Here is a 23849-nt window from a genome sequence, read left to right on the forward strand (position 1 = left end):
ATGAAAGTCCTCAAATGAAAGGTTGGAACTTTCTAAAGTTTGCTGTGTGAGCCACTGTGATACCTTCACCAGAGGTGCCACTAAATTAAGTGCAGTAAGGCAAGGCAAGGCAAGGCAAATTTATTTATATAGCACAATTCAGTACAGAGACAATGCAAAGTGCTTTACATGATTAAAATATAGGAAAATAAAACAGAATAAAAGCAAGTAGGGATAATATAGAAACAAAAAAGAACATTTGAAAACAGTAAAACATTTTAACTTGAACATTCAAAGGCAATTCTAAACAAATGTGTTTTTAATCTCGATTTAAAGGAACTCAGGCTTTCTGCACTTTTACAGTTTTCTGGAAGTTTGTTCCAGATAAGTGGAGCATAGGAACTGAATGCTGCTTCTCCTTGTTTAGTTCTGGTTCTAGGTATGCAGAGAAGGCTGGAGCCAGAAGATCTGAGTGGTCTGGAGGGTTGATACACTGATAACAAGTCTGTGATGTATTTAGGTGCTAAGCCATTCAGGGATTTATAGACTAACAGCAGTATTTTAAAGTCTATTCTCTGAGATATAGGGAGCCAGTGTAAGGACTTTAGAACTGGGGTAATGTGCTCTACTTTCTTAGTCTTAGTGAGAACGCTGGCAGCAGCGTTCTGGATCAGCTGCAGCTGTCTGATCCACTTTTTAGGCAGACCTGTGAAAACACCGTTGCAGTAATCAATTCTACTAAAAATAAACGCATGGATTAGTTTTTCTAGATCCTGCTGAGACATTAGTCCTTTAATCCTAGAAATGTTATTCAGGTGATAAAAAGCCGACCTTGTAATTGTCTTTAGATGCTTTTGAAGGTTCAGATCTGAGTCCATCACTACACCCAGGTTTCGGGCCTGATTAGTGGTTTTTAGTTGAAGTGACTGAAGCTGTGTGCTAACTTTTGATCTCTCCTCTATTGGTCCAAAAATTATTACTTCTGTTTTGTTTTTGTTCAACTGAAGAAAATTTTGACACATCCATGCATTGATTTCTTCTAGGCATTTACTCAGTGCTTGAACTGGTTTATAGTCACCTGGTGACATGGTGATGTAAAGCTGTGTGTCGTCTGCATAGTTATGGTAGCTGATGTTGTTATTTTTTATTATTTGGGCTAGAGGGAGCATGTAGATATTGAAGAGGAGGGGACCCAGGATGGACCCTTAGGGAACCCCACATGTGATTTTTGTCGTCTGGGATGTAAAGTTACCTACTGATACAAAAAAGTCCCTGTCCTTTAAGTAGGATTTAAACCAGTGGAGAGCTGTAGCAGAGAGGCCGACCCAGTTCTCCAGGTGCTCTAACAGAATGGAGTGATCGACAGTATCAAATGCTGCACTAAGGTCCAATAGTACCAGCACGGTGGTTCTTCCACAGTCTGTATTTATATGGATGTCATTAAACACCTTGATAAGGGCGGTCTCTGTACTGTGGTGAGCACGGAAACCTGACTGGAATACGTCAAAGCGGCTGGTCGTTGTTAAGAAGGTGTTTAATTGTTGAAATACAGCTTTTTCAATAATCTTACTGATAAAGGGGAGGTTTGAGATGGGCCTGTAGTTCTGGAGTAGAAGTTTGTCTAAATTGTTCTTTTTCAGCAGTGGTTTGATAATTGCTGTTTTTAGGGACTGGGGGAAAACACCTGACTGAAGGGACGTGTTTATTATCTTGGTCAAATCAGACCATATGCCAGGTAAAACTTTTTTAAAGAAAGCTGTGGGTAGAACATCAAGGCAGCTGGAGGAGGAACTTAACTGCTGAATGATCTGCTCTAAGCTTCTGTGGTTTATTTCGCTGAAATGGGACATTTTGTCAGAAATAGTTCCAGCTGAATAAAGCATTGGTTCTGGTGTTGATATGGTAGTACAAAGTGATCCTCTAATTTTTAGGATTTTTTCAGTAAAGAAGTTAGCAAATTTATTGCAGGCCCTGGTGGAGTGGAGTTCGGAAGTCACGGACACAGGAGGATTTGTTAGCCTGTCAACTGTGGAAAATAAGACACGAGCATTATTAATGTTTTTCTTGATGATCTCAGAGAAGAAAGATTCTCTTGCATTTTTCAGTTGTAAGTTATATCTGTAAAGTCTCTCTTTATAGATGTCGTAGTGAACCTGGAGTCCGACATTCCCTTTTTTCACCTCTAACTGCTGGAGCATTTCTCCAAGGAGATTTTTTCTTCCCGGAAAAAAACTTCACTTTGACTGGAGCAATGCAGTTAATGATGTCTGAGACTTTAGACTGAAAGTTTTCTACTAGCTCATCTACTGAGTTGCAGCCCAAGGTTGAAGTATCAGAGTAAGCTTGAATAAAAGTTTCCGCGGCATTGTCCTTAAAGGTGCGTTTTCTTACGATGTCCCTTTGGCTAAATGAGTCACTGGAAATGATGCTTTCAAAGGTAACAGAAAAGTGATCAGATAGGGCAACATCAGTTACATTGACCTGTGAAATCTTTAGACCTTTAGTGATGATCAAGTCTAAAATATGTCCCTGTTTGTGTGTTGGCTGTTTAACGTGTTGACTTAAACCAAAGTTTCTAAGTGTGTCACACAGTTCTTTTGCACTTCTGTCTTCAGGGTTGTCAACGTGAAAGTTGAAGTCTCCCACAATAATTAAACAGTCATAATCAACACATATCACAGACAGGAGGTCACTAAAATCATTAAAAAAGTTTGATGTGGACTTAGGAGGCCTGTACACATTCAGAAACATAGTTCGTATCGGGCCCTTTACCTGGAGAGCCAAATGTTCAAAAGAGTAAAATTTTCCTAAAAACACCTTTTTACACTTTAGTGAATCATTAAACCATGTTGCTACTCCTCCACCTTTCCTTTGCTGTCTGCTCTCACAAAGGAAATTGTAGTTTGGAGGTGTTGACTCCATCAGTATAGCTGCTTCACTAAATTCATGCAGCCATGTTTCTGTTAAAAACATTACATCAAGATTATTGTCAATAATGAAGTCATTAATTAAAAGGGATTTTCCTGACAGAGATCTAATATTTAATAAACCCAGTTTATATGACTTAGTGGTTGATGATGTCTCTGTGACAGGTTGCATCTGACAGTTTATGATTTTTAAGTATTTGTTCCTGTTTATCCTTTTGTTTTTCTTATTTCTGCCACGTATTATCACAGATATTCCATAATCTCCGGCGAAAGGCCCCGGCTGATGCTGGGAAATCTCATGTCTGATAAACGTGCAGCGAGGGCCCGCTGTGTATCACAGCGAAGTAATTTGGAGTTCCTCAGTACCAGAGTGTTCTGTGATACGTGGAGGAGGAGGATCTGAGGCTCTGAGGCCTTTGGAGAATCCTGGTTTATTCACAGCAGAATGGCTATGTGGAGAGGATGTCATCTGTAGGCCAATCTTAAATACTTTGTTCATGTTATGAGAAAATTCCAGAAAAGGAACTTCTGGGCTTTGTGGAGAAGAAGGGGAGGCGGGTCCAGTCTGGACCGGTGTTTGTGAAGATGGAGGTTCTTGGTCCTGTCTTTGTCCTGCTGAGATTTGGGATGAATCGTCCTGTAGCTCTGAATGTTCCAGTACTGCACATTTTAGTGCAGCTTCCTACTGGCACACATTAAGGTGAAGGTCCAGTGGCACAGCTAATTTTGTGAAGGAAGTTCTTACTGACCACTAATGTGTCTATTTAAAAAAAAAAAGATTCTTCAAGTTCAGAGATATTCACAGACAAGATTTTCTCTAGTGATGGTATTCTGGCAGCCAGTCATAATAAAGATGAATAACTTTAGAGTTAGTGTCATCTTCAGTTTCCAACAATCCTGCTAAGTGTTAAATGCTTCTTTTTGTCTCTACGGCGGATGTAGGTGTATAGTCTTATCTTGGGTACTTCTCTCAGAGATGGTGGAGGACCAAGCAGTAGGATTCATGGACCAAAAAGTATCACTCAAAAACCTGCAGACAAAGATCTGCAGATTAAGGTGAGCTCACATGCACAACTACATGCACAGTGTGTCTGCCCTGCGCCGCAACAGCAAGGTCATCAGAGAAGGACCTTAACTGCTCTGCTTTGCTTAGCGGTCATTTCACAGAATAAACTTCTCACATCATACTTTCCAAGTACCATATTTTTTATTTTATTTTTTGGTGGCAGCTCCAACAACAACTAAGTTAAAATGCAAAGACAATGAAGAAGGATCTGCAATAAAGAAGCTTTAGTTTTGGAGCTTCAGGGTGTATTTAGGTATTGTGGGAAAGAACATTTTACATTCTTTATTAACTCTTCTCTATGACTGGCTGCTTCTGTTCCTACCTGTAGGAGAAGCTGCTGATAGGGGTTCAGAGTCTGGATGGAGGTCTGATACACAAAGCTCTACATGATCCAGCTAAAGCCGCCAAGAGAAAGGCTCTGGTCCAAATGATGGCCTGGGCATTAGGCCTCACTGCAGCCTCTGAGAGCCATTCAGAGCATCTTCAGGGAATTCAGGAGGTGGAGGTATTTTCTCATAAATTCCCATTATGCACCTAGATTTGAGGCCAGATATTTACATACAATCTAAAAAAGATATCATGTAATCTTTTTTAAATCAAACAGAACTTTATCAAATTGATTTCTGTTTGCTAAATTTCAGTTTGACAATACATGCATGGCTTGACACAGTAACTCTAACCTCTGGGGTTAAAGGTATACTATGCAACCGGGGTTGATTTTCCAGCGAGGCTCCCCCCAGAGGGCGAAAGTAAAAGTGCACTGTCATAAAGATGCTCAGCTGTTCTGGTTTCTCCATCAAGCCAGGCCCGGTTGTTTTGAGCTTAGCAGACAGGCGAACGCAACGAAAAGTAAAAAAAACGGCAGTACAAACAACGACTAACACAGTGAAAGTATGAACATCAGGGTTTCCCGCAGTGCTATCTTGGCGAGGCGGCCGCCTCGCCAAACTCACGCTACCGCCTCGCCAACATTCAAAAAGAAAAAAAAAAAAAATAATAATAAAAATAATAATAATAATAAACTAGATATGCATGCATGTTTATTTGACGTTAACACTGGGTTCTTTGTTGTTGCTTTCGCGCGTGCATATAGTGATTGGCAGGGCAAAAACACATGGAGTTCTCGCCGTAAAGCAAGACTGACTCTCGCTGTCTTGCGCGAGACTTCTGAGCCTGTGGGTGCGGGCCGAGGGCTCTTGCAATTGCAAGTGCGGTATTTCCCCCACAGACCACCAGGGCGGCCGAGAAAACCTTTGTTCGACCTGAAATGACTCATTTAATCATCCAAAACGGTATGGAACACATTAATTAACTGAAAAATGTTGCATAGTATGCCTTTAACTGCCACTCTGATACTGTGTTTTTAAAAAAATTGGACTGCCTTGAATGACTGCCTTTATTGGCATAGTTTCAATTAAAGTCCAAAGTATTCTAAAATAATTAATCTGTAATGATCTTAATGAGGGAAAACTACTTCTGTGTCAGGGGCCTATGCTGTCAACCTCACTAGGCCTTGGTACCAGGGGTACCAAGGTGCCAGGGGTGTGGAAAGGACTTGTTTGTATGTGCCTGCTAGCGGGCCATATGGGATCACCCTCCATAAACAGAACATCTGGATTATTCAGCATTCTGGGTGGAGACAAATCATTTCCCTCTGGGATTATTAAAGTTTTTCTGATTCTGATTCTGACCATGGGCCAACCCCTGATTGTTAAAAAGACACCAAACTACTTTGTGAAATAAAATGGTCATGATCTAGAGCTTTAATGAAGATTAAAAACAATGTTTATAGCAGCAACAGCTAAGTTCTAAAGACAGGGGTGTCACTGAGCAGCCTTGGAAGGAGGAAAAGCTTATCCTGCTCTCTCTCATCCTTGTTTGATAGTTTTACCAGTTAAAGTTATTTAATATGCTCAGTTTACTCCCACATTGTCCACTCTCAAAATTGGATTACTTCAGACGTGTTATTAAGGACTGTGGGATATAAAATTTTTATTTAACTTTTTGCCCTACTTTTACTTCCTAGAATAATTCAATTCAATTTTATTTTATTTATATAGCACCAATTCATGAAATATGTCATCTCAAGACACTTTACAAAGTCAAATTCAATCAGATTATACAGATTGGGTCAGATTATAAATAATAAAAGCAAGATCAACACCGGGGACATTGGCAGTATTATCCAAAGACCTTAATCAATGAAACAGAGGGTTTCCCGGCTGGAGGTAAATATTGAGATCAATGCAGGCTTTGTAAACGAAACAACTCTACCGATGTCTCAAAACAACCAACAACCTCCGAGTCCCTTTATGACTTTATTCATCTTCTAAGCACAGTCAGAAGTCTGAAAATGAAGGTGTTTATTAGGGGACCAATGACACAAGATTGACATGGTGATAATGAATTACAGCAGACTGCTTATGATTAATAAATTTCTTATTAAAGAGTGCTCTGCCAGCTCTGTGAACTTCATTGACAATCATAAGATTTTCTGGGAGCGCTATCATCTCTTCAGACACAATGGAGTCGGCCTAAATTAATGGGAAAAATGTTTTCACTGGCAATACTTTCATTGCTGTTAACAACAGAATGTTGTTATCGCTCCAAACACAGGACGACATAAACAATGATAAGATAAGAGATAAGATAAGATAGACTTTACTGATCTCACAGTGGAGAAATTCATGTGTCACATCGGCTCAATAATCAAAAGAAGGTGCCAAAAGGAGGAAAAGTTGCATGAGGTATATACAGTGGTTCCACATATATACAGTGGATCGAGAAAAAAAAGAAATAAAGCAGAGACTTAAGATGACTTATGTGAATTTATGTACATAAGTCATCTTATGTACATATATATGTACATATATGTACATATGGATTTGACGTTGCACATTAAAGTGGTACCAGGTAAAGAACAACAGTGAGGTAGTGAGATAACTATAACAGCTGAAGTCTCTTATTTAACAGGATTATTGCACAGGTTATTTCACAGGTTATTAAATAATAATTGCACATTAGTTATTGCACAAGTTACAGTGCAGCATTGTAAAGTCTGATGGCAGCAGGGATGAATGACCTGCGGGAGCGCTCCTTTTTACAAACAGGGCGTATAGGTCTGTTACTAAAGGAGCTGCTCAGCTCCTCTACAGTCTGGTGGAGGGGGTGAAAGGTGTTGTCCATGATCGATATGAGCTTGGACAACACCCTCCTCTCGGCCTCTTCCTCCACCGAGTCCAGAGTGCATCCCAGGACAGAAGTGGCCTTCCTCGCCAGCTTATTCAGCCTCTTTCTGTCCCGCTCTGTGCTGCCTGGGGCCCAGCAGAAGACAGCAAAGAGGAGGGCTGAGGCCACCACAAAGTCATAAAAGGTTTTAAGCAGGGGCCTGCTCACATCAAAAAAACTTAGCCTCCAGAGGAGGTGGTGTGGCCCTTGTTGTATAGAGCTTTGGTGTTAGTCCAGTCCAGTTTATTATTGACGTGAACACCCAGGTATTTGAAACTCTCCAAAGTTTCTATGTCATGCCCCGGGATGTTCACAGGAGAGTGAGGTGGGGGTCTTCTCCTGAAGTGGATCACCATCTCCTTGGTTATACTGGTGTTTAGACACAGGTAGTTCTTCTCACACCAGTCCACAAAGTTCATGATGACCGACCGGTACTCCAGCTCGTTCCCCTCAGACACACAGCCCACAATGGCCTAGTCATCGGAGAACTTCTGAAGATGGCAGCTGTCTGTGTTGTAGGTGAAGTCTGAGGTGTAGAGGGTGAAAAGAAACGTAGACAGGACGGTGCCCTGGGGGGTCCTGGTGCTGCAGACTGCCACCTCTGACTGACAGCCGTCCTAGAGCCGCACGTGCTGAGGGCGGTCAGTGAGGTAGTTGATGGTCCAGTCAGCAAGATGTTTGTCCACTCCAGTGTCCTCCAGCTTCCCCTTCAGCAGCACCGGTCTGATGGTGTTGAAAGCGCTGGAGAAGTCAAAGAACATGACTCTCACAGCACTCCCAGTGGTATCCAGGTGGGTGAGCGCCCGCTGCAGCAGGTAGATGATGGTTTCGTCCTCTACTCCAATGTTGGGCCGGTAGGCAAACTGCATCAGGTCCAGGGTGGGGCCCACCACGATGCGTAGGGATGCAAGGATGAGGTGCTCCATGGTCTTCATCAGATGGGAGGTCACGGTCACTGGTCTAATGACATCACTGTCCCAGCAAAGACTGTAGAAGGACAAGCACAAAGTCTTCAGATCCATACTCTTCCAAAACAAACCAATAAGCGGCCGTCTCCCAGAACTCCTGCTGGAAATGGAGCTAAGGGCTGAGAGGGTGGGTAGCCTCCCTTACCACCCTCCATCCCATCAACACCAACAGGGAACCCAGAGTGCTTATCGGAGGACACATCTTCTCAAGGCCAGGATAGTTCTGAAGCTTCTTCACTTCGAATGATGTTTCTTAACTTTATTGAGAAAATGGACCACCGTGTATTGCTAGGTACTTCTCTTCTGAGTGACCAAGAAGTGTGCTATACTCCAAAAAAACCACTTGGGCCTGATTTCTCAGGTCCACTTCCACTCTGCATATCTGAAGTCTGAAACAGGGGACCAGACATTAACGTTACACAGTTTAGTTTGAACTACAAGCCCTGCCTCAACCTTTTTGCCCAATGAGAAACCATAAACATGCACGGGGCTAAGGACGAGTCTTTAGATCATGCACAATCCTCCAGATGAAACAAGGCTTCATGGAGGGACTTTTCCTGTGTTTTCTCTGACATAAATGGCTACAAATGGGGTAAATTATATTTTCTTTTGTGAATGGTTAACACTTACATTAACTTATGCTGCTCTGTTTACAACCTTGTTGTGTCGTCCTGGGTTTTCCCCAGTTTGCTGCTTAGTTCCACTAAAATAATTCAGGACTCACAATCAATTGTTATTATCAAATGATGTCTTTAAACTCATAATATATTGCATAAAAAGTATTTTTCTAAAAAACTGAAAAAAACTAATTCAGATGTAGTTCCTTTAAGGTTCAAATTGAAAAGCTGTGTTTACTTACAGTAAATAGAGTAAACAGCACATACAATATTTGTAACTGCTGGCTTTAATAACTCATGTAATCTAGTCAACATTTGTTTTCCAGGGAGTTTGCCTGAATGGATCTATGCTGGAGTTCCTCACCTGTGGAGAAAGTGGCGGCAATGAGCTCAGAAAGATTCTGTTGGTGCCTGTGAAGCAGCAACCTGCACTACAGGCATATCACAGTGTAATGTGCACCAGAGAGGAGGGTCAGAGGTCAGAGCGCTTCAAGCAACTGAGCCAGGAGCTAAGAGAGCAGATCAACACCCAGAGTGTCACAGACAAGGTACCTATGCCTTGTTTTAACCCAGTACTCTCAAACATCAACTCCAGAATGTTCTGATTATTATATTTTGGGTCATACAGAACCCCTGATGCTTTTTGTGGGAGAGGTGGTAGGAACAAACGGTTATAATGCCATCTATTATTACTGAGCAAGAACTAGAAGTATGATCAAACAGTATTAGACAGAAGAAATATTATGAGTCCTCCTAAGTCAAGAGGTAAATTACGCCAATGCTATTAATGACAGGCCCCCAGATAAGGCCCTGGGAGTGTGAACAGGATGTTTGCAGGTCTCGCACGACCAGACCTATCAGCACAACAAGCTCAGGAGGGTGGCGAACTGACTCGCCTTTAAGGCATATTTCCTTTCTATTTCCCTAAACTTTTATCCGCAGGAACATATTCATCCAGAACTCGTATTTGGTGTTTCTACAGCTGTTCAGGATTATTATGCTGGCTGACATCACAGCCTCAGAACCACCCTGTTTATTCAGGGTAACCCAAAAAGTACTCCCTTCCACCAGAGCTGTTTTTAGGGTAAATGCCAACCCTATTGTTACCCTGATATGGGTAGAGGAAACAGAAGGGAGTAAATAAAGCCATGCTTGTAGCTGCAGTTAAAGCCCACTTTTATACAGAGCTTTAGGACTTCTGCTAGCTGGGAAGAGGGGTAAAAACAAAAAAGCTTAATAAACAATGAAACTGTAACAGAAGAATAATCAATTTTTGCATCAGGAAAAGCTTCTCATGTAAAAAGTAATGAGGCAAAACAAATTACTTGAGCACCAGTCTTGTCATTGTATTGCCTTTTTAAATGTAGTTATTTTAATTAAATAAATTGTACATGTGATATTTCTGTAGCTTCACCTGGAGCAACCCAACTCCTTGGCCCCCCTCTCTCAGTCTCACCTCAGCGCCCTGTTGAAGGACTTGGCTGATGTAGAGCGGCTACTGAAGGATGTGGACCTGCTCTCCGGACTGGCCCGTCTGCTGCCCAAAGGAGCATGCGCCCGTCAAAATCCAGTACCCTCCACCAATGGGACATGGCCTCTTAACATCACCGCATGGAGTGTGAACACCACAGATGTTCCCAGAGAGGATGGAGAGGAAGGAGCTGAGGGAGGAGGAAAAGGAAAGGCGGAGGAGGAAAACCCTCACTCTCAGTTTTCAGCTTTTGTTCAGCTGTGGGCTGGTCTGCAGCCCATTCTGTGTGGGAACAACAGGTGGGTGAAATCTGAACATGAGTCAGTGAAAGGCACCACAGAGAGAGCAGGAGGACCAGATAACTGGATCCATTATTTCATACAACAGCAATTCATTAATTTTTGAATAAAGTAAAAAACAGGAAGTTAAAATCAGAAAAAGAACAGCAAATGATTTCTTTATATGTAAGCACAGGAAGTTATAACCTCTAACTCTGATGTTGGTGACTCTATACATTAATATTGCAGCATGTATTAGCTCTATATGAAGTTATATTACTGGGTAGTTAATAAATCAATCAGTCTCATATATTTAACAGATAATTAAGCACGTTGTTCCAAATCCTTGTCCTTAATTACTAAGTATGCCATCCTTACATCTGTATCTACTTGGGGGGTACATCATCTTTGGCATGTTTCCCTGTTTTTGGAGTGTTATTGCTACCTTGTTTTATCTAGACAATAAAGGAGAAACCAGTGACAGGCTCTAGGAAAATAATAGCAGACATATATAAGGTAGAAAAGGAAATAGCAACAGTAGCAGCTAGTTCTAATGAGAAAGACAGAAAAGACTCTGTGAATTTGATGCCTTTGATTGTGGTTCAATTCTGTCTCAGGATCATTGAGCCCGAGGCGCTAAAGCAGGGGAATATGAGCTCGCTGGGATTCACCAGCAAAGAACAAAGGAATCTGGGCCTACTGGTTCACTTGATGACTACAAATCCGAAGATCCTCTACTCCCCAATTGGCTCCCAGGTGGACAGAGTGATTCAGAAGGTAAATCGCCTGCTCTGACAGCATGTTCCTGTGACATGTTTCGTCAGGATGTCAGACATATTTCGTACTCAGTTCTACATAACGAGGACCCGTGAATGAACTGCTGGAATAGCTTCAATATCTACATCTTGATGTAAGGTAGATTAGGGGGGAAAAGCCTTTATGCATGATTTACCTTTTTTAACTTTGCTTCGGGATCAGCTCTTTGGGTATCTGACTCACCAGACTGAAGATGATGGAGTACTCAGTGAGAGTTGTAGGTTAGAGCATTAAGAAGGCTATGTAGGTAAAAACCCAGTGAAGCAGAAAAATTTGAAAATGTTGACTTTCTTCTTTTTTCAATCACAGGCCAATGAGACATTTGCATTTGTTGGGAATGTAACCCATTACACTCGGGTGTGGCTGAACATCTCAGCCCAGCTCAGGACTTTTCTGGAGGAAGGCCGACTGCAAAGCCATCTGATGTGGCTCGAGCAGGTACTATTTGGAATAATTTGTGATACAGGTTTGTAAGGATGTGCAAAAATGTTCCCACAGGGCTGTGATATGCTAACTTCCAAAAGTATTCACACCTCATGAACATTTTCATGCTTTGTCACATCACAGCCTCAGACTTCAATCTATTTTATTGGAATTTTTTTATAGACAACACAAAGCAGCACATTGTTGTTAAGTTTCCTTTTTTTTTGGCTCTACATGCGGTACAGGACCTCAGGCCGGAATTGAACCTGAGTCAGTTGTGTCGAGGAGTCCGTATATGTGTCATGCTCATCACCCCTGAGCCATCGGAGCACGCCCCTGCTGGATGTTGTTTTAAACATGCCAAACGCATAGCAGGCAGTGTTTAGCAAAGCTATAACCCATGACAGCCAATCAGAATCCTTCAAAACAACCATATGGTCCCTCAATATTGGAAGAGTGTAAAACAGCTCTTTCTCCTTTGCACCTCAATGTATTAAAGCAGTTGGACTTGTAAAACCACTCAAGCAAAAAGTGTCTGAACCCGCATAAGAATCAGCATCTATCTGATAGCATTTAATTTTACTGTGTAAAGCTATGTAATATAGAGTTTTCGTGTGGATGAAAGGCCAAAGCTCATACAAATTTATTTTCCCATATTTCTAATTACATGGTGTGACAAGGCGTTAGTCTGATAATAAAATCCAGCGCCACCAAATGTCTTTAAAAATCACTTTTAGCAAATGGAGTGTAGAAGCCGTCTTGCTTCCCCGGGTTCATTGATTTGTTGTGCAAGACTTCAGTGTAAGAGTGCATAAAACTCAGCCAGAAACACACTTTGATTTCGCCTTTGCAAAGGGAGAGATGCACCTGCCAGCCCATGTGGACAGCAACTGCAAAACTCCCAGCTCCAGCTCCTTTTATTGACTTTAACAAGGTTTCACACGAACAAAATTATGTATACAGTTCCATTATACTCCCTAACATCTGGTATACCATAATTGGAGTTGTTGTTCTCTTGGTTCGCTCGGTGGTGGCCTTGAAAACATTTTCCTTTGCTAATTGCTGACCTTGCCTTAGGACTCTCTTCTGGTACCTTGTACGACCAGCGCATTTTATCCTAATCTACTCTCATTCTATTTTGAAGCATATATAAGCATATGAAAGCATATAAAAGCATATAAAACATGTTAAACCTTCATAAAAATGTATCAAAACGGATCAAAGTTAATACATTCCACAAGAGTCCAACTGTGTGTGGTATAATCTAATTAGGCCTATTGTATCTGTAGTGTTAGATATTAGGCCCAAGCAGCGAAGCGCTGCGAAGGCCTATTGTATCTGTAGTGTTAATTAGGCGCCCACCTATGCATTGAAAATGCATGGCAGAGGCCTTATGCTATGCACCTAATAAGGGTTTCTTTAATTAGGCGCCTGCCTTGCATGTGAGGAGGCAGTGCTGTGCGAAGCACAGCACTGCCTCCCATGCAAATGCATGGAGGCACCTATTACTATTCACCTCTAAACGTGTCTCTATCTTATTAATATTCTTAATTGTTTGACGCTTAATGCGGCCCGAACCGTAGCGTGCACCCCCACAATATAGGTATCAGAACGTGCGGTTCGGTCGGGAATAGTGTGCTACTACTTTTATTGGGGTTTCGAGTTACCATGGCAACAAAATTAGCGAAAAACGAACCCCCAAAAAACCCATAATAATCAATGGAGTCGGGTAGAAAGAAAGCCTCAAAAAAGCCTCAAAATTACCATTTTCAAAGCTGTACTGTGTCGTCATGCTTTCACCTACGAACACCGTTTAACTTCCAGTTTGTAGATATATCTGTGACCTACTCAGAAGTGAAAACGGGATGTGGATATCTCTTATCGTCTCTTCACAGTTACTCCTCAAAGCTCATGTCCAAAAATCAGCGAAATCATCGTTTATAATGAAAGTCAATGACGGAAATCTCCAACCGCTAGAGTGGCCCACTCTAGCTTTTTTTTAAATTTCAAAACTCCGAACAACTTGACCTTACTCGCTCAATTTTCACTCTATGTAGACAAATTATACATCAAAACGTAGTTATTTTTGTCAGGATTCGGGAAATGTAACCCTCATTGGTGTGGCATTTATAGATTTTTCGCAAATCACCTCAGACCGACACAAACCCGAAACCTCCCCCATTCATTTCCTATGGAGCGGTTTTGAAAAATGATGTCTGAAAATCCAAAACATCACATGTTTTCGCATCGTCGCTACTCCTAAACCGTTTTATGTACAGACATGAGACTTTCACACATGAATGTCCCAACCCTTCTGGCACTCACAAAAAAGGAATTTTGTGGATAACTGTTACGGTTTTTCCACAGGAACAATTTGTTCGGGAGTAGTGAATGTGCAAAATCCTGAAATCGCTTTGGAGCTGCATTTTCCCACATCATCCACTTTTTTACATCGTTGCTGTGCCTACACCGATTTTTGTAAAAATATGAAAATGAGCTACATGGTCATCAAAAGCCGGCTGATACTCACAGCGAAAGAATTATTTTGATATCTCTTATACTTTTTTAGCCAGAGCGATTTGTTCGGAACAGTTTTAAGAGGATTTCTGAAAATCCATAAAAATCTCATTTAGATCATAATTTTTTACGCCTTTATTAAACTTTTTCCAGCAAAAAACGATAGCTTTTCTTATTCCCCTATCCGTTAGGAAATAAACGCTGAAAAAATTCCGTCTCTACCATTTATAGATCAGGAGATATGAAGCGTTGTTCGGGGCAAAGTTCTCCATTATAATCCAATGGGACTTATTGTGAGCAAAGTCTCTGCACTTCGGTAGACTCGCCCGCTGCAGCTGTGTCAGTGAGTTTCCATGACAACGGAACTCTGAGGGCCAGAGAGAGAAGCTCCATTGAGATACAATGGCAACTTTCATCGCTCACTGCAGCGGCTGTGATTAATGTAGAAATCTGAAATTCGCACAGTCACTTCCTCTTAACATTTTAAAATTTTCATGTGACTTTCAGCCATGTGTCACTTTTCTGTACCATTTGGGATTTCACATGCTTTCCTATTGGGCCTTTGCTTCCAACAGGACCTGGCATGATAACCAGACACAACCCAATTGGCCAATACAGCACCACCCACCTGTGGGAAATGGCGCTACTGACAATTTTGGTCAAATGTTGAGTTCTAGGCCCAGATGTGGTGAGACTGAGTTGCTAAAGGAGGCCAATCTGACCCATGAACTTTGGTCACGTTTGGTGACATTAAGTATTGGCACCCCTATTTGAGGCACTTCCCAGTACAGGATTTGGACCAAACTGACAGAGTATAATCAGCCGGTGATACTGAACACAACTATGTTAGCTAACCGGAAGTAGCTCTATGAAGGTCTCACCAACTTCTGCTTCACAGAGTCTGTTCTTACTTTAGAGAGAAAGCTCCACAAGAAATTTGGGCTACGTCGCCTAAAGCATCTCTAAGCTATGAGGTGTCAAACATCCAATGCTTTTCAATGGGGGACCAAACCCCTTATGGTCCCAATACTGCATACCCATATATGGTGCTACAGTATAGCTCAGACGGAAAGTGCAGGCTTTGCATGTAAGAGGTCATGGGATCGAAACCCAGCATGGGAGACTAAGATTTTTGTGTTATAATCCCCACAGTGTGTATATTAAAACATGTGTGCTGATCCCATGAAGTATTTTTTTGTACCACCCGCCATTTTGAGTTACCATGGCAACGTTATAAATGACGTATTTTCTCCCTATTTGAGGCTCATCCCAGTACAGGATTTGGACCAAACTAACAGAGTACACTCACCCAATGATACCAAACACAACCATGTTAGCACTATCGGTTAGCATGTTGCTAACCGGAAGTAGCTCTAGGAAGCCTGTACAAACTTCTGCTTGACAGATTTGGTGAATTTTAGGATTTTCTCCCTTTGTAGGCACTTCTCAGTACAGGATTTCAACCAAACTAACAGAGTAACATCACCCGGTGATACTGAACACAGTCATGCTAGCGGCTAACCGTTAGCATGTTGCTAACCGGAAATAGCTTTAGGAAGGTCCTATCAACTTCTGCTTAGCCAGAGTTAGTCTGCCTTTACAGACAGAGAGGGCTGCAGCTGTCAGTGAGTCTCCATGACAACGCTGCTAGCAAGAGGCTCCTAGGAGGTCCATTGACTTAACATGGCACCTTTCAACGGCCACTGCGAGGGCCGTGAAGACCGTAGGAAGCTGAAATTCGCAGTGTTATTCCTGTTGCTATTTCTGACGGTACGGTACGCACCAAGTGGCAGGCGCCTTGCTAAATTTCTTCAGAAATTTTTCTAGTTAGGCGCCTGCCATAGCATTTGCAATGAGGAGGCAGTGCTGTGCGAAGCACAGCACTGCCTCCCATGCAAATGCATGGAGGCACCTATTACTATGCACCTCTAAACGCGTCTCTTTATTAATATTCTTTATTTTTCTTCCTTCACGATTAATGCGGCCCGAACCGTAGCGTGCACCCCCACAATATATACATCAAAACGTCTGGCTCAGTCTCGAGATGTGTGCTACTACGTTTATTGGGGTTTCGAGTTACCATGGCAACAAAATTAGCGAAAAACCACCCCCAAAAAAACCCATAGGAATGAATGGAGTCGGGTAGAAAGAAAGCCTCAAAAAAGCCTCCAAATGACCATTTTCAACGCTGTACTGTGTCGACATGCTTTCACCTACGAACACCGTTTAACTTCCAGTTTGTAGATATGTCTGTGAACTACTCAGAAGTGAAAACGGGATGTGGATATCTTTTATCGTCTCTTCACAGTTACTCCTCAAAGCTCATGTCCAAAAATCAGCGAAATCATCGTTTACAATGAAAGTCAATGACGGAATTCTCCAACCGCTAGAGTGGGCCACTCTAGCTTTTTTAAAGATTTCAAAACTCCGAACAACTTGACCTTACTCACTAAATTTTCACTCTATGTAGACAAATTATACATCAAAACGTAGGTATTTTTGTCAGGATTCGGGAAATGTAACCCTCATTGGTGTGGCATTTATAGATTTTTCGCAAATCACCTCAGACCGACACAAACCCGAAACCTCCCCCATTCATTTCCTATGGAGCGGTTTTGAAAAATGACGTCTGAAAATCTAAAACATCACAAGTTTTCGCATCGTCACTACTCCTAAACCGTTTTATGTACAGACATGAGACTTTCACACATGAATGTCCCAACCCTTCTGGCACTCAAGAAAAAGGAATTTTGTGGATAACTGTTACGGTTTTTCCACAGGAACAATTTGTTCGGGAGTAGCGAATGTGCAAAATCCTGAAATCGCTTTGGAGCTGCATTTTCCCACATCATCCACTTTTTTACATCGTCGCTGTGCCTACACCGATTTTTGTAAAAATATGAAAATGAGCTACATGGTCATCAAAAGCCTGCTGATACTCACAGTGAATGAATTATTTTGATATCTCTTATACTTTTTTAGCCAGAGCGATTTGTTCGGGATCATTTTCAGAGGATTTCTGAAATTTCATAAAAATGTCCTTTAGATCATAATTTTTTACGCCTTTATTAAACTTTTTCCAGCAAAAACCGATAGCAAGTCTTCTTCCCCTATCCTTTACGAAATAAACACAGAAAAAATTACGTCTCTACCATTTACGGTTCCGGAGAAATCGTGCGTTGTTCGAGGCAAAGTTCTCCATTATAATCCAATAGGCAGACTTGGACACCAAGTGTCTGCACTTTTTTAGACTGGCCCGCTGCAGCTGTGTCAGTGAGTTTCCATGACGACGGAACTCTGAGGGCCAGTGGGAGACGTTCCATTGAGATAGAATGGCAACTTTCGACGCCAGCTGCAGCGGCTGTGATTAATGTAGAAATCTGAAATTCGCACAGTCACTTCCTCTTAACATTTTAAAATTTTCATGTGACTTTCAGCCATGTGTCAGTTTACTGTCCCATTTTGGATTTTACATGCTTTCCTATTGGGCCTTTGCTTCAAACAGGACCTGGCATGATAACCAGACACGACCCAATTGGCCAATACAAAACCACCCACATGTGGGAAATGGCACCACTGACCATTTTGGTCAAATGTTGAGTTCTGGGCCCAGATGTGGTGAGGCTGAGTTGCTAAAGGAGGCCAATCTGACCAATGAACTTTGGTCACGTTTGGTGACATTAAGTATTGGCACCCCTATCTGAGGCACTTCCCAGTACAGGATTTGGACCAAACTGACAGAGTACAATCACCCGGTGATACTGAACACAACCATGTTAGCGGCTAACTGTTAGCATGTTGCTAACCGGAAGTAGCTCTAGAAAGGTCTCACCATCTTCTGCTTCACAGAGTCTGTTCTTACTTAAGAGAGAAAGCTCCACAAGAAATTTGGGCTACGTGGCATAAAGCATCTCCAAGCTATCAGGTGTCAAACATCCAATGCTTTTCAATGGGGGACCAAACCCCTTATGGTCCCAATACTGCATGCCCATATATGGCGCTACAGTATAGCTCAGATGGAAAGTGCAGGTCTTGCATGCAAGAGGTTGTGGGATCGAAACCCGGCGTGGCAGACTAAGATTTTTGTATTATAATCCCCACAGTGTGTATATTAAAACATGTGTGCTGATCCCATGAAGTATTTTTTTGTACCACCCGCCATTTTGAGTTACCATGGCAACGTTACAAACAACGTTTTTTCCTCCCTATTTGAGGCTCATCCCAGTACAGGATTTGGACCAAACTAACAGAGTACACTCACCCAGTGATACCAAACACAACCATGTTAGCGGCTAACGGTTAGCATGTTGCTAAGCGGAAGTAGCTCTAGGAAGCCTGTACAAACTTCTGCTTGACAGATTTGGTGAATTTTAGGATTTTCTCCCATTTTAGGCACTTCTCAGTACAGGATTTCAACCAAACTAACAGAGTAACATCACCCGGTGATACTGAACACAGCCATGCTAGCGGCTAACCGTTAGCATGTTGCTAACGGAAATAGCTTTAGGAAGGTCCTACCAACAGCTGCTTAGCCAGAGTTCTTCAACCTTTACAGACAGAGAGGGCTGTAGCTGTCAGTGAGTCTCCATGACAACGCTGCTAGCAAGAGGCTCCTAGGAGGTCCATTGACTTAACATGGCACCTTTCAACGGCCGGTGCAAGGGCTGTGAAGACCGTAGGAACCTGAAATTCGCAGTGTTACTTCCTGTTGCTATTTCTGACGGTATGGTACGCACCAAGTGGCAGGCGCCTTGCTAAATTTCTTCAGAAATTTTTCTAGTTAATATTTAGGCGCCTGCCATAGCATTTGCAATGAGGAGGCAGTGCTGTGCGAAGCACAGCACTGCCTCCAATGCAAATGCATGGAGGCACCTATTACTATTCACCTCTAAACGGCTTATTTCTTATTCTTTATTTTTCTTACATCACGATAAATGCGGCCCGAACCGTAGCGAGCACCCCCACGATATAGGTATCAAAACTTGTTGCTCGATTACGAGATGTGTGCTACTACTTTTATTGGGGTTTCGAGTTACCATGGCAACAAAATTAGCGAAAAACCACCCCCAAAAAACCCATAGGAATGAATGGAGTCGGGTAGAAAGAAAGCCTCAAAAAAGCCTCAAAATGACCATTTTCAACGCTGTACTGTGTCGCCATGCTTTCACCTATGAACACCGTTTAACTTCCAGTTTGTAGATATATCTGTGAACTACTCAGAAGTGAAAACGGGATGTGGATATCTTTTATCGTCTCCTCACAGTTACTCCTCAAAGCTCATGTCCAAAAATCAGCCAAATCATCGTTTACAATGAAAGTCAATGACGGAATTCTCCAACCGCTAGAGTGGCCCACTCTAGCTTTTTTAAAGATTTCAAAACTCCGAACAACTTGACCTTACTCGCTCAATTTTCACTCTACGTAGACAAATTATACATCAAAACGTAGGTATTTTTGTCAGGCTTCGGGAAATGTAACCCTCATTGGTGTGGCATTTATAGATTTTTCGCAAATCACCTCAGAGCGACACAAACCCGAAACCTCCCCCATTCATTTCCTATGGAGCGGTTTTGAAAAATGGCGTCTAAAAATCCAAAACATCACATGTTTTCGCATCGTTGCTACTCCTAAACCGTTTTATGTACAGACATGAGACTTTCACACATGAATGTCCCAACCCTTCTGGCACTTACAAAAAAGGAATTTTGTGGATAACTGTTACGGTTTTTCCGCAGGAACAATTTGTTCGGGAGTAGCGAATGTGCAAAATCCTAAAAACGCTTTGGAGCTGCATTTTCCCACATCAACCACTTTTTTACATCGTCGCTGTGTCTACACCGATTTTTGTACAAACATAAAAATGAGCTTCATGGTCCTCAAAAGCCTGCTGATACTCATGGTGAAAGAATTATTTTGATATCTCTTATACTTTTTGAGCTACAGCGATTTGTTCGGAACCGTTTTAAGAGGATTTCTGGAAATCCATAAAAATCCCATTTAGATCACAATTTTTTACGCCTTTATTAAAGTTTTTCCAGCAAAAAACGATACCTTTTCTTCTTCCCCTATCCGTTACGAACTAAACGCAGAAAAAATTACGTCTCTACCATTTATGGAACAGGAGATATGAAGCGTTGTTCAAGGCAAAGTTCTCCATTATAATCCAATAGCAGCCTCTGACACAAAGTGTCTGCACTTCAGTAAACTGGCCCACTGCAGCTGTGTCAGTGAGTTTCCATGACGACGGAACTCTGAGGGCCATAGGGAGACACTCCATTGAGATAGAATGGCAACTTTCGACGCCCGCTGCAGCGGCTGTGATTAATGTATAAATCTGAAATTCGCACAGTCACTTTCTCTTAACATTTTAAAATTTTCATGTGACTTTCAGTCATGTGTCAGTTTTCTGTCTCATTTTGGATTTCACATGCTTTCCTATTGGGCCTTTGCTTCCAACAGGACCTGGCATGATAACCAGACATGACCCAATTGGCCAATACACCTGTGGGAAATGGTGCTACACGTCATTTTGGTCAAATGTTGAGTTCTGGATCCAGATGTGGTGAGGCTGAGTTGCTAAAGGAGGCCAATCTGACCCATGAACTTTGGTCACGTTTGGTGACATTAAGTATTGGCACCCCTATTTGAGGCACTTCCCAGTACAGGATTTGGACCAAACTGACAGAGTACAATCAGCTGGTGATACTGAACACAACCATGTTAGCGGCTAACAGTTAGCATGTTGCTAACTGGAAGTAGCTCTAGGAAGGTCTCACCGACTTCTGCTTCACAGAGTCTGTTCTTACATTAGAGAGAAAGCTCCACAAGAAATTTGGGCTACGTCGCCTAAAGCATCTCCAAGCTATGAGGTGTCAAACATCCAATGCTTTTCAATGGGGGACCAACCCCTTATGGTCCCAATAATGCATGCCCATATATGGAGCTACAGTATAGCTCAGTTGGAAAGTGCAGGCTTTGCATGCAAGAGGTTGTGGGATCGATTCCCGGCATGGCAGACTAAGAGTTTTGTATTATAATCCCCACAGTGTGTATATTAAAACATGTGTGCTGATCCCATGAAGTATTTTTTTGTACCACCCGCCATTTTGAGTTACCATGGCAACGTTACAAACAACGTTTTTTCTCCCTATTTGAGGCTCATCCCAGTACAGGATTTGGACCAAACTAACAGAGTACACTCACCCAGTGATACCAAACACAACCATGTTAGCGGCTAACGGTTAGCATGTTGCTAACCGGAAGTAGCTCTAGGAAGCCTGTACAAACTTCTGCTTGACAGATTTGGTGAATTTTAGGATTTTCTCCCATTTTAGGCACTTCTCAGTACAGGATTTCAACCAAACTAACAGAGTAACATCACCCGGTGATACTGAATACAACCATGCTAGCGGCTAACCGTTAGCATGTTGCTAACCGGAAATAGCTTTAGGAAGGTCCTACCAACTGCTGCTTAGCCAGAGTTCTTCTGCCTTTACAGACAGAGAGGGCTGCAGCTGTCAGTGAGTCTCCATGACAACGCTGCTAGCAAGAGGCTCCTAGGAGGTTCATTGACTTAACATGGCACCTTTCAACGGCCGCTGCGAGGGCTGTGAAGACCGTAGGAACCTGAAATTCGCAGTGTTACTTCCTGTTTGTATTTTTGACGGTACGGTACGCACCAAGAGGCAGGCGCCTTGCTAAATTTCTTCAGAAATTTTTCTAGTAATATTCTTTATTTTTCTTCCTTCACGATTAATGCGGCCCGAAACATAGCGTGCACCCCCACAATATAGGCATCAAAACCTGTGGCTCGATCTCGAGATGTGTGCTACTACTTTTATTGGGATTTCGAGTTACCATGGCAACAAAATAAGCGAAAAACCACCCCCAAACAACCCCATAAGAATGAATGGAGTCCGGGAGAAAGAAAGCCTCAAAAAAGCCTCAAAATGACCATTTTCAAAGCTGTACTGGTTCGTCATGCTTTCACCTACGAACACCGTTTAACTTCCAGTTTGTAGATATATCTGTGAACTACTCAGAAGTGAAAACGGGATGTGGATATCTCTTATCGTCTCTTCACAGTTACTCCTCAAAGCTCATGTCCAAAAATCAGCGAAATCATCGTTTACAATGAAAGTCAATGACGGAATTCTCCAACCGCTAGAGTGGCCCACTCTAGCTTTTTTAAAATTTCAAAACTCCGAACAACTTGACCTTACTCGCTCAATTTTCACTCTATGTAGACAAATTATACATCAAAACGTAGGTATTTTTGTCAGGATTCGGGAAATGTAATCCTCATTGGTGTGGCATTTATAGATTTTTCGCAAATCACCTCAGACCGACACAAACCCGAAACCTCCCCCATTCATTTCCTATGGAGCGGTTTTGAAAAATGACGTCTGAAAATCCAAAACATCACATGTTTTCGCATCGTCGCTACTCCTAAACCGTTTTATGTACAGGCATGAGACTTTCACACATGAATGTCCCAACCCTTCTGGCACTCAAGAAAAATGAATTTTGTGGATAACTGTTACGGTTTTTCCACAGGAACAATTTGTTCGGGAGTAGCGAATGTGCAAAATTCTGAAATCGCTTTGGAGCTGCATTTTCCCACATCATCCACTTTTTTACATCGTCGCTGTGCCTACACCGATTTTTGTAAAAATATGAAAATGAGCTACATGGTCATCAAAAGCCTGCTGATACTCACAGTGAATGAATTATTTTGATATCTCTTATACTTTTTTAACCAGAGCGATTTGTTCGGGACCATTTTCAGAGGATTTCTGAAATTTCATAAAAATGTCCTTTAGATCATAATTTTTTACGCCTTTATTAAACTTTTTCCAGCAAAAACCGATAGCAAGTCTTCTTCCCCTATCCGTTACGAAATAAACACAGAAAAAATTACGTCTCTACCATTTACGGTTCCGGAGAAATCGTGCGTTGTTCGAGGCAAAGTTCTCCATTATAATCCAATGGGACTTATTGTGACCAAAGTGTCTGCACTTCGGCCGCTGCAGGTGTGTGAGTGAGTTTCCATGACGACGGAACTCTGAGGGCCAGAGGAAAAAGCTCCATTGAGACACAATGGCAACTTTCATCCCTCACTGCAGCGGCTGTGATTAATGTAGAAATCTGAAATTCGCACAGTCACTTCCTCTTAACATTTTAAAATTTTCATGTGACTTTCAGCCATGTGTCACTTTTCTGTACCATTTGGGATTTCACATGCTTTCCTATTGGGCCTTTGCTTCCAACAGGACCTGGCATGATAACCAGACACAACCCAATTGGCCAATACAGCACCACCCACCTGTGGGAAATGGCGCTACTGACAATTTTGGTCAAATGTTAAGTTCTAGGCCCAGATGTGGTGAGACTGAGTTGCTAAAGGAGGCCAATCTGACCCATGAACTTTGGTCACGTTTGGTGACATTAAGTATTGGCACCCCTATTTGAGGCACTTCCCAGTACAGGATTTGGACCAAACTGACAGAGTATAATCACCCGGTGATACTGAACACAACCATGTTAGCGGCTAACGTTT

At 42.1% G+C, this 23849-nt stretch overlaps 1 protein-coding gene across 7 annotated transcripts in view; it reads left to right on the forward strand.

Annotated features, from left to right (window-relative positions):
- Window positions 1-23849, forward strand: part of abca2 (ATP-binding cassette, sub-family A (ABC1), member 2) — a 243795-nt gene that overhangs the window by 48737 nt on the left and 171209 nt on the right. For 6 of the 7 annotated variants that reach the window (XR_004932179.1, XM_036144720.1, XM_036144715.1 and 3 more), the window contains 6 exons: window positions 3849-3962; window positions 4301-4477; window positions 9112-9333; window positions 10194-10555; window positions 11152-11311; window positions 11660-11788. Coding sequence is in view for 6 of the 7 variants with exons in the window: in XM_036144720.1 (XP_036000613.1) it covers window positions 3849-3962; window positions 4301-4477; window positions 9112-9333; window positions 10194-10555; window positions 11152-11311; window positions 11660-11788 (1164 nt within the window). In the remaining variant the exon portion in view is untranslated. The remainder of the gene's footprint in view (window positions 1-3848; window positions 3963-4300; window positions 4478-9111; window positions 9334-10193; window positions 10556-11151; window positions 11312-11659; window positions 11789-23849) is intronic. The other variant, XM_036144718.1, reaches the window with a different exon arrangement.

This window comes from Fundulus heteroclitus, chromosome 12 (assembly GCF_011125445.2).
Source record: "Fundulus heteroclitus isolate FHET01 chromosome 12, MU-UCD_Fhet_4.1, whole genome shotgun sequence".
In the NCBI taxonomy this organism is placed as follows: Eukaryota; Metazoa; Chordata; class Actinopteri; order Cyprinodontiformes; family Fundulidae; genus Fundulus; species Fundulus heteroclitus.